This window comes from Thunnus thynnus, chromosome 20, assembly GCF_963924715.1.
Source record: "Thunnus thynnus chromosome 20, fThuThy2.1, whole genome shotgun sequence".
NCBI classification, from domain to species: domain Eukaryota; kingdom Metazoa; phylum Chordata; class Actinopteri; order Scombriformes; family Scombridae; genus Thunnus; species Thunnus thynnus.
Genome location: NC_089536.1, coordinates 25883112 through 25895145, shown reverse-complemented (window position 1 = coordinate 25895145; position 12034 = coordinate 25883112). Strand labels below are relative to the sequence as shown.

The 12034-nt window shown below is 40.4% G+C and overlaps 1 protein-coding gene across 1 annotated transcript in view; it reads left to right on the top strand.

The window, feature by feature from the left end:
* Positions 1-2635: 2635 nt before the first annotated feature.
* The window catches only part of fmn2b (formin 2b), a 31112-nt gene continuing 21713 nt past the window's right edge, over positions 2636-12034 (top strand). Inside the window, exons 1-4 of the mRNA XM_067577142.1 lie at positions 2636-4608; positions 7333-7580; positions 9876-10057; positions 11316-11466. Coding sequence (XP_067433243.1) covers positions 2957-4608; positions 7333-7580; positions 9876-10057; positions 11316-11466 — 2233 coding nt within the window. The 5' untranslated portion in view covers positions 2636-2956. The remainder of the gene's footprint in view (positions 4609-7332; positions 7581-9875; positions 10058-11315; positions 11467-12034) is intronic.

Sequence of the window (12034 nt, the reverse complement as noted above, 5' to 3'; positions counted from 1 at the left end):
TTCAATATATCCAGACTTGATGAGGAAAAACGTTTTGTAAATGAAAATAAATAATAAAATTAGTGCTAATCTGGCCGTGAACACATTGTCAGTAGATTCAATAAGTCTTAGTTGGACGAAGGGCACAATGTATTCTGGTTGTTGTAGCATTCCCCCTTAAGAGTAGTATGGGGAATCTACAGCCTCTTTCTCAAATTTCTCTAGTCATAGGGCACCAATTCCAAAAATAATTGTACGTTTCTACTATGTAGGTGACATAGTTTTAAGAAATCATCATCACTTTTTCCTTTAATATCCATTAATTAATCCATGATTGAAGACACAAAGTTTGTAACATGTTGTTGCACTACTGCAACTCTGGATCAGTGCATCACTGTAATAATGGTGCAATAGCGCCATCCAGTGGCTTCAAGATAAAACTGTCAAATTGTTAGTTGTCAAACTGACTTTATTTAGTGGCCAAAGTGAATACTGATATATTCACTCTAACAATATTTACCATACTGTACCACTGTAATTCCAGAAGAAACAACAAAGTCAGTTTTTCCATCATGAGAGCAATTCCCATATTAAAATTATTAAATAAAAGTGTTTATTTAATAATTTAAAAAACAATAACAAAATAATTACTTTTTCCCTACACAATAATGTAAAACCTGATTTGTAGGAAAATTATATCAGCACATCTTCAAACATGAATCTAGTTTGCAACACCAATGATGAGACATTTTGTGTGCAAGTCTCTGGATATTTTACATCAGTTTATTTGATTAATGATCTATGAGCAGTGAACTGACAGGAAAAGGGTAGCTCCTAAATGAGTTCATGTATAAGGTAAGATTAAAAATGCATGGCTCTAACTACACCTGTATTTTACAAGTCTAAGGGGTTTCTAGGAGAAGTCTAATATATCCTTACACTCAACTCTGTTAAACCTTTCAGACTCTTGACTATATGCTTACATATAGATAAGAAACTAGGATATTGACAGGAATCCAGCAGGAGAATGTGTTTATGTAAAACTTTTGTTTACATGCATCTGGTCAGTAAAAAGATTTATTAAGTACTCACAAGTATATTTTTGCCACTGACATTGGCATATTTTAAGTGCTGCTCAAATGGAATATTGAGTGTTAATGATGCATTACCTCTGGTGCATAAAGCCAGAACAGAAAGCATATAGTAGCAAATAGTCACCTATTGCAGTAGAGAAGTAGGGATTTATTATTGTCAGAGAGATGGTTGAGTTTGTGTCCCATAATTTTGATTTGGGGAGTATTTATGTGAGCAGGGCCTTGTTAAGTATTTTCTATGTTTTGGAGTTACAAGTTTACTTCGTCTTTGATGGCTTATTTCAGCTGTATACTTTATATTGAAGAAATAGGTGTCACAGGATGACTGTTCCTCTCTGCCTCCATTCTGGGAAGAAAAAAGGCTTTTTGTTTATTTGGAACATGAGGTTTGAGCCAAATGGAGAAGAGAGTTGAGCGTGAGAAGTTGTCTCTAGTAATGCCATTGGCTTTTTACATGACGCTTGGTATCCTGTTGATGATTTTGCTTTTTAAAATAAATTAGCTCTATGGGCGTTTTTACTTTTTCCTTTCCTATGTTTATCTCTTCTCTTTCTTACGTCACTTTTTTTTGGATGAATATGCAGCGCATAATTTAAGTTCAGTGCCAACCTTCAATGTCAATGCAGAAAGTAGTGTGCTCTTTATGAGGCAAGTCAGTAAGTAAGGGTGTGGCAGTTTGCATTCCATCACAATTCAACAATTAATGTTTGGGAATATAAAACCCATCAGAAAATTGTTTGGATTAACCTACTTGCAAATCTGGTATTTTCAGGGCCAAAGCCAGGATTCTAGAAATACTGAGGTGATGAATCAGTTTTGCCCCGTCACAAACCCCAACTCCTAGAAAATAACATTTTTATTTTTCATCATGAAAGTCTAAATGCTGTTTCAAAGCCAAACATTCTGTTGGGGAAATAGTAACTACTTTTACTACTACTATTACTCTTTTTATTTTCAGCCTAAAAGTTGAATCAAATTTAAATATTGAGTCTAAAAAAACTGTAATTGATCCTTTAAAATATCAACCATGTGGCAGCTTGGCCTGACCTTTGTTTGTAATTAAACACAACCCTTATTTTTTATTACGAATAAGTATTAGTATGTTATTTGTATTGTGTGTGCTACTGTTTAGCTGAAGTAAAGGTGGTTTTTGACATTTGAGAATCGGCAATTTGCAGTTACAGAGAGCTTCATGAGCCCTGTATAGACTAGCTTGGAGTCCAGCCCATGCTTAGCACTGTGGGTAATGTAGGCTGGAGTCTGGGAATCATGGGAAACGCAGTGAAGAATTGTGTGATTAGCTACAGTGAGACTATCCAGCCAAGAAGAGGGTGCACAGTCATGAATCCATCCATGCCTCTAGTCCCCCTCACCACAAGCACAGCAGCATCTTTATTCCTCTCAGGTCTTTTTTATGCTTTTCCCCAGCAAGCCTGGCTTTGTCTCTCCAACCCAGTTGTTTTCCATCTTTCCCAGCCTGCCTCTCTGTCAGAGCTCCAGTGAGCATGCAGTGCCTACGTCACTCCTTTCAGCAGATGGAGAGGAGGAGGAAGGGGAGGGGGAGGGTAAGATGAGGAGAGAAAGGGAGGAGGAGGAGGGAGCTGTATGTCTCTCCTGCATCAGCGTCAACATCACAGCCACGCCAGCCTCCGTCACCGGAAAACAAGGAGGAAGAACAGAAATCGTCGCACAACAGAGATTTGAAATAAAAAAACACCAGCAGCAGCTCCTCCTCCTCCAGCAGACGTGCATCCACAGATTAGGCCAAGACGGTTCTACCTGCCCCAGGAACAGGCATTAATAAGCTCCCCCTGACAGGAGGAGCTCTCCCAGGCATGACCTGAGAGGAGAAGGTAGGCAGCTGTCGGACGCTCTGCATCAACATGGGCAACCAGGAGGCTAAGCAAAAGAAAGCTGCAGCAGCATCAGGTAATGGAAGCTACCCTTCACTGGATGAGGGATGGAGAGAGGGAGGAGGAGACACGACAAAAAAAGGAGGAAAGAAACTCAACAGTAAGCATGGAGGTAAAGGAGCAGGCAGCAGTGGAGGAGGAGGGGGGATGCATGGCACAGGACCAGGCAAGAAGAAAAACAAATCTGAGTCCAAGTCCTCTGTTTTCTCCATCCGGAAGAGAAAGGGCAACCTGAAAGGGAAAGGAGACGTGTGTTCATCAGTAACAGGCTCAAAGGAGGATGTGTTAGCATCTCAACATGATGAACTGGACATCACAAAAACACCTGATCTGTCTGCCGATGAGCTTGGACAGTCGGATACTGAGGCTGCTTTCCTTGAGAAGAAAAAGAAACCGGACCAAGAGAAAAAGGATGGAGATGGAGGGGGAGGAGAGCAGAAGCAGGAGATGCCGCGGAAAACATCAACAGCAGCAACCTCTCCGGAGGATGGAGGGCAGAAGAGAGGGAGCTCGGGGTCAGACACCGATATCTACAGCTTCCACTCAGCAGCCGACCACGAGGATTTGCTAGCAGACATCCAGCTTGCTATAAGGCTCCAGCACCAACAGCAGCATGGGGGGGTTAACTCAATTGTGGAGGCACAGGGAGGGGGAGGAAGGGATCTGAGCTGGGGAGCGGGAGAGGGGAAGAAGCAGAGTAATGGAGTAGTCAAATTAACTCCTCCAGAGGAGCCTGACCTGACCCCAGAATTAGAGCTTGGGTCTGATGCGCTGTCATTCCTAGAAACGGGAACTCTGTCTGGCTCTGTCAAGCACACAGAGCAGCCCCCAGGACTACACCTCCCCTTTCACACAGAGGTGCACGAGAGGAGGGAAGAGGAGGAGGAGGAGCATCCGGAGCTAAACGGGAAGGGGCCGAGGGAGAAGGAGAGAGAAGGCTCTCTTTGTGCTGCCACAGGCACAAAAGACCAGCATGTTTGGGTGCAGCAGCCCCCTCACACAGCCATCACCATGGCTACTGCTGGGGGGGCAGCTGTCAACCCGGTCACCATGACGACCAGTGGTAACAGCTTCCCTGATCTCACATTTGACAGTGCTGGGAAACCCCCAGGGGAGGAGGAGGAAGCAGGAGAGGAAAACCAGCAGGAGGAGGAGAGGGTGCACAGTGTGGTTGATTTCAGTCCTCCACCCGCAGACAGCCACAACAAAAGTCCTGAACCCACAGAGGGGCTGAGCTCAGGGACCATGTTTTTAGAAGGTGAGGGTCAGTTGGGCTCGGGTACCAGTGCTGAGTCCCTTGAAGATTGCCTGAGCGTTGGATCTGAACCCAACCACTCTGCTGCTGCCGGCACTAGTGCCTCCCCCTCCAACCAGCAGTGCAGGAGGAGCAGTGTCTGCTTCACCCCACTGCCTCCCCAGGAGAGCCCTACATTGGCTAAACGTCTCCTCAGGTCCACCCACTCCTCCTCCTCCTCCAGCCCCGTGGTGAAACCCTACCCTCCCATCTTCCCCTCCTACATCAAGACCACCACCAGACAGCTGAGCTCCCCAGGACACTCCCCAGCCCTGTCACCCTCCCACAGCCCTCTGTCCCCGCGCAGAGCCCACCATCACCTCCACAGGTACCTGTGGCGTTGCTGCAAGTTAAATATGATCTTTTATGTTATTTAACCATTGACATGACACTATGACAGCACATAAGATACAGTATGCTTTTTAACATAAACTTTGACCTTGATTTTACTATTATCAGGTCATATATATCAAGGTTGCAGATAGATTGGAGTCACTTTGTTAGATTATTAAAGCATAATTCCAGTTTATTACTTGTGGGCATTTATCTTACAATAATAACTTTGTATTAGTTTATATTAACTTGTATTAACTTTGTACTCTCCAAGTTAATTGTTGAGATCTGGCAACATGTTGGCATTGCTAAAACAAAGTCAAACAAGGCAAGAAACATGAGCAGTCAGACAATCAGGCAGACAAGAACAAACCCCCAATTTAATTAAACTTATTTGGAAGCTAAAACAAACTTGAATGGAAAAATTATTACCCAAACTGTCCATTGTAAACATGCATTACAGTTTACCGACCCACTTCCTACTTCAATTTGCCCCACTGTTCTGTAGTTGTGTGCAAAAAGCTTTCCTGTGCAATGAGGGATTACTACCAACATTTCAGAGCTCACATTCAGTTTGATTTATAATCTGGCCAAATCGTTGGCTTGTTTACAATCTGTCTGATCATCTGACTGCTTGTCTTTCTTCCCTCATCAGACTTTGTTGTAGCAATGTCACTATGTTCACAGATCTCAGTAACTACTTTGATGTCTACAACGTAATAATAACTACTAGAAATGATGGTCAAAGCTATGAAAATAAGCTCAATATTGGAATAAACTGGAACTGACACTTTGCTCAACCCCATCTGACTTTAGTTAGTCTTGTTACGCCCGTCAAACATTTCAATTTAGCACTGAAAGTTTGTAGTTACCAACAAATTTACAATCAAGATTTGTGGTATCTTTTAAAACAGTAATTCCTTGATTTCATTTTTGGCTGGCAATCCTACATTTTGTTGACTGAAATGACAACTGTTGCTCAGTTGTAACTTAAAGGACCGGTGTGTAAGATTTAGTGACATCTAGAGGTGAGGTAGCAGACTGCAACCAACTGCATACCCCTAACCCTCCCGCTCCTCTTCCAAGCATGTAGGAGAACCTACAGTGGCCGCGAAAATGTGAAAGGTCCTCTTTAGTGTTAGTGTTTGGTTTGTCTGTTCTGGGCTACTGTAGAAACATGGACCCACTCCCTATGTAGATATAAAGGGCTCATTCAAGGTAACGAAAACACAAAAATTCTTATTTTCATGGGATTACACACTAATCAAAACATACTTATGAATATTATATTCCATTTTTGCCAAGTCTGTTCTGCTAGATGCCACTAAATCCTACACACTACACCTTGAACGTTAACTCCCTGAGTTGTTTGAAAACCTTGTCTCCAGATGACTTACATGACAATAATAACTCTGCCAAGGGATCTTCAATCCACAATTAATCAATACATTCATGATGTGCTGTGTAACAATGCAAAAAAGGACCACAACACAGGTAAAAAGTCAGCACGTTCACCATGGAAATAAAAGAACATCAATGTTCTTATATTGTTATTATATAGAGTTAGTTATCTCTAATATTTTACACTATTATTAGAAGCCCAGTCCTGAACAGGGTTTTTTTAACCCAACAAAATATTCTAGATAAACCAACATACTGTTGAATCAATTCCTTACACTTTAGTATTTTTGTTTTTGGAAATTAAATACATAACCCCCCAAGGTCTATAGCTACCAAGTATCTCTGTGACTATATCCCCATGCACAACACTTCAAAATGTGAAGAAATCCAAACCTTGACAGGCCTGCCATGCCTAGTTACTGCTGCTAAGCTATGATTGGACATTCACTGTTTTTGGGAATGGATGGTTTTAATGGATCTAGATGGAGATTTTAGGTAACTACTTATACCTGTGTCCAAAAAAATCACTTCCTACTCATTATATAATAGACATGCAATAGTTTACTCTATAGTAAGCAATAAATTCATCGTCATGTTGTATCATCACTGAAAGGTGAAATTTATGCATCTATAAAATTAAGTGCTTTGCATTGTGGGGGTAGCAGAAAGCAGTGTACACGCCATGGATATGACTTTTTTTCAGTGCTTGAAAATTTTGAGGGCACTGTATAGTACATATACAGTCAGAATTGGGACACTAAAATAAAAATGCAAAGGTGAATGTGCAGCCTTAGAATGTTTGACCTTAGCCAAGGTAGATTCAAATAATATCTAAAAACTATATCAAGAATGTTTAAACATCAGTACCATAGTTTAAATGACCTTTAAAGAACCATTCCAGTGTTTTTACATGATTTAGCCCATTAAATAAAAATCACACACAGCTACACTGCTAGCTTTTTTTCCAAAGCATGGAATAGTGTTCCTGGTTTCTATCTTACTGCCCATTTCCTTGACATCCCAAACAGCCATGTGTTTCAATTTAATTCCATATAGTATTAAAGTCAACTTGCAGACTTTTCAAATCAGTCAGTCAAATCAATGACAGTTGCATTAATAAGCAATAATGACATACATTCAATAAAGATTGAAGCTGGTTTTGACTAAAAGGCAGGAAAACACAATATCTAATATATTTCAGAATGCTTTGGACAACAGTCTGCATTAAAGATGAACATATCATTTGAAACGTCAAGATTGGTTAAATTGTACATGTGAAGGCACATTCAAAATTAACCACAACTGTAAATGTTGACAGGACGACAGCTGAGGGTCACCAGGTCCGTAGACAGCGCTCCCGAAGCCTTGCTGGACCTCTGAGTCGCTCAGCTGACTGGACGGAGGAGCTTGAGAGGAGGTTGAGGAGCAGGGAGGAGGATGGAGGCTCTGTGGGTTCAGGGGAATATCTGATGGGCTACAGAGGTGGAGGCAGCCAACCCACCTGTGCTACCAGAAGATCCTCCTGTGGACAGGTTTCTACCTGTGGCTTTCAAGATGTCTTCATGGGTGAGTGCTTGTTCATTTCTGTAGGGATTAAAAAAAAACATAATATTGTACACATTAAAACATGGGTCTGATTTCTGCGCCTGTAAGGAGAGCAGCTAAAGTTCAGCCTACAGAGGACAACACTGATCATCCAAAGTAATAGTAGTCTCTTGCAGATGCATTTATCATGAATGCAGAAAACCCAAGTTGCTACAGCCCAGTAGTTTTACATCACAGTTTAATAGATCACCAACAGGTCAGTTAAAACCTTTCTACTCACATTAAAAGCATTCTGTTTATTTTATAAAATAGGTGTTGAGCTTTGGCACACTGTACACAGCATCTGTGTTAGCTTAGCAGTTTGCCATCAATAAATGCTTCAAAGTATTTATAGCCGGAGACAAGTTCAACCTTTTTTCATTGATCTGTGTCCATTCTTGTACTATTTTACTCTTCTGTTATTCAGTTTAATTCAATTTTTATTTATACAGCGTCAAATCACAACAGAAGTTATCCCAGGACACTTTTCACATAGAGCAGGTCTAGACCATACATCCCACAGTTATATTCTGTGTATTCTGGCAAACAGTGCAGGTGATTCCAGGCTTTTATTTGATTTCCATAGATGGGTTTTTGTAACTATGAAACACAAAACTCTACTTTTTAAGTTAAGATTTAACATATTTTTCCATTTTTTTTCTGAGTGTTTATTTGGAGCTCAGAGAAACCACACAGACAGTGTTGATCTTTAGTTTTACTCACAGAAAGTGAACAGACATGTCCTGCAGTCTGTGGACACATCCTCATGTACACATCACACCATACCAAAGTTTCCTTCATTGTTTTCACTTATAATATTATTATGTTTACCATCACATACAGATTCATAAAAGTGACAGTGTTTCTGATAACAACAATGATTTTCATTCTGTTTTTATATGAATTGTTCTGAGGTCATACACACTTTGCAGTCTGCATTCATGTATCCAGAGAGAGTGTGTGTTTGTAATAATGTAACACAGAAAGACCGGTCTACCATCTACTACACAAGCTGTTTTGTTTCTACTTAACGATACTTTATGGTTTGAAATACAGTTGTTTCAGGATTCAGTGTGAACAGTCATCCGAGGCTGTTTGTGTGCTTTGTGGAAAAGCTTGCATGTGTTGGTTGATCATGTTGATGGCGGATATTGTGAGAGCTGTTTAGATCCACAGCTGAGCTGAGCTCATCCCTCCAACATGGAGCCACATTTCATATCATTTGATCACTGATGACTGGTGCATGTTTTACCTCATTAAATACAAAACACATATTTACCAAGGAATACCATGATTTTAATCAGATTATTCTTACTGCTTTAGTCCATTTACATCATATAGTTTATGATGTTAATGGACTACAGCAGTAACAATAATCTGATTAAAATCATAGGCCCCTAAAACTGCATTTTGATTGGTTATGTTGACATTTAAAGAGCTCATAGGGCCAGTTGGAGGAGAAAGACATTCATTCATCATAGCACACAGCATATGTCATCATTTTGGAAGTATTTTTTTCTGCAACACTACTTGTTTCAACCTGACCATTTCTGAGTGATATGATCTCAGAGTTTTGAAGTGCTGCTTTGTTAGCCTTCAGCCAACAATTCCAACACATCACCAAGCAACTTGTGGGTTCTCACTACACCTGCAAACTCAGTCTTCCAGCTGCCCTCAGCCTCTGTAATGTTGCCAAAGCATTAGGGACCACAGCAGGTCACTGTAAGCATGGGTCATGAAGGAATGCCTTTGTATGGACAACTCATGCCTTATCCCAGCCTCTCAGACATGACACATCCACATCCAAAGTCTTTAACGTATCAGAAATGAGGCTGCCGGGGACACCCATCAGTTTGATTGCTTCAACAAAAGTTTACAATACAACTTAACTTTCCAGGGTCTAGCATTTGATACAGTAGACCATGCACCTAAATAAATGCTGCTTCATTTCTATGTGAAACAAATTTCACCAATCTTATCTGTTTTTGTACTTTTCTAAATGCAAAACTATCTGTCATGTCACAATAAATCAAATAATCATTATTGGAAAATAAAGCAAGAATAGAGTTTCTTATTACTTTGATTAAAAACCAAATTTTTCAGGGCATTAAAACAGAACAAGGACAAACCATAAAATCTTGATCTTAAAATTAAATTTAAATAAAAATGTTTTAAGGGCATCTGAGATTGTTTCTCCCTTTCATTATTCCTTCTCTATTGAAGACAGTTTTCTCAGCTGTCAGTAGTAGCAAATCTGTCTGGTTTCTGGACATCCAGGTCGAACTCTCCTGGAGAAGCTGTTCCTGCAGCAGCAGCAGCAGGAAGAGCCGGAGGAGGCTGAGAGGCTCTGCTCCAGGATCTTAGCCATGGGTCTCCTGCTGCCTTTCACCGACTGCTTCAGAGAGCAGCTTGGAGGCAGCACTACCCACATACCCTCCAACACATCAGCCAAGTTTGAAGTATGTAGTCTCCGTGTACCTCTGTGTACATTCACACATAGTCAGCATACAGTTATTGTGAATATGTGTTGTACTAAGATCTGCAAATGTGTTGTTGCAGAGCCTTCCCACCACAGGCTCATCCATCAATCAGTTTCCATCTTTTCCTTGGCTATTTGCTGCTGTGGTCTTGCAAGACCACAAGCACACACAGTATATGGATTCTCTCCCCCATCCATGCATTACTAAGCCAACATGGTAGCACAAAAGCAACTGGGTGTAACTGACTGGAAGCTGATGTCAGAGTGTGAAATATAAAACATGAGCTACTTTCTAGCACATTTCACACACATTTCTAGCACATCAAAACTGAATACAAAATCAGAAACAGAATACTAAGTTGCAGAGTGCAAATTTGTGTTTGCACTCTGCAACAACGGTATTAAATTTGGTTTCATAATTGGCATAATACATTGAAGTTAAAAAAAAGTCAAGCAAATAACAAATTTTGATAAAATTAGTTATTGTGTTTTCGATTATAATGGTAGTATAACAAAATAACATGCTATGTAAACCTTTTATTGTAACCCTGCTTACAGTTAGTTTTAGTCTCCTTTATAGATATGTGATACTTCCTGATAGATAATGTTTAATACAAATTTTAATACAAAGGGCACTGAGCTGTACTATCTTATTTTTGACTGATGTTTAATTCTAGGGTCTTTTTAGGACAATAGTCACTGAAAATAAACTAAGTGAATTTAATTATTTTTTGAAACCTGAAAAACATAGTTGGCACAACCTTTTTCAGCCTTAGTGGTGTCTGCAGGAATTCTTTTCAGGCAGCATAAAGCCCCAACAACCTTCACCAGTAAGATTGGGCAGTCTGACAGGTGAAACTCAAGACATGCACAAAAACCTTGTTACTGCTTGTTAAGCTTATTGCTGTGTGCACACTGTAATAACTGAAAGCAACTCAGATGAGTGTATCAACATTTCCATCAACTCACATCTTCTTTCATCTGGAAGGTTGTGGCTGGACAGTAAAATGACAGTGTTCAGAGAGACATCAGTAAGAAAATCAACTTAAAACAATAAAAGTGAGAGGGACAAAAATACGATTACAATTACCTTGATCTGGAGACATACAGTATTCATAAGTCTCATGCACATGAACATACTGTATATCTTACTGTAATGGCTACAGGGTTGATTAAATCGAGTGTTAGTGCAACCAGTGTAAAAAACAAACCTTTTTGACAGAGTTTTTTTTCCCCAGCATGACCAGCTGTATACTTGGGCAGCTGTTAACCAACCGCCCCACTCCCTGGATCCTCTCGATGGGAAGCTACCGGGGCAGCTCAAGGACTCCTGGCCTCCATCCAGGCCAGGCGGAGACAACAGGACTGGAGTCAGATCCACAGAGGCTGGTAAGAACAGCACTTACACACAGCTTGTACATATTGTATATGGCATGCAGGTTAGCTGACAGGCATGAACTCATATGCTCAACCTGATGATTCAGCATTAACAATATACAAGTGTCCCAGTAAGCCTTGACGGCATGACAATGAGTCAGCATGCACAATACCAGGACCCTGAAACTGAAGCAGCTAAATGGAATTCAGCCATCATTCATTTGATTATTTACATGCTTTTACTACTGCAATATGTCAAAATGTCTTCTGTGAAAAAGGCTGATAAATAGGTTTTACAATCCATACGCTTTTCTGGAACACAAACTCCTCAACCCTTTTTCCTTTTCTCTTTTCTATCTGTGTCCACAGATAGCCTTAGTCTCTGACTTAACTTGTGCTGTGCTCAGTTTTTCTGTCTTACAGTAGTCAGCATTCAGACTGTATTTGGTGTGACAGCAGTGGATGAGTGGTATTATATGCACCTTGTGTTGCCTCTTATATAATTCAAATTTAAGTGCAGATAATAGTTTTTTATAGATGGTAGTAATTCAGAGACATTTGCTACAACAGACTGTATATT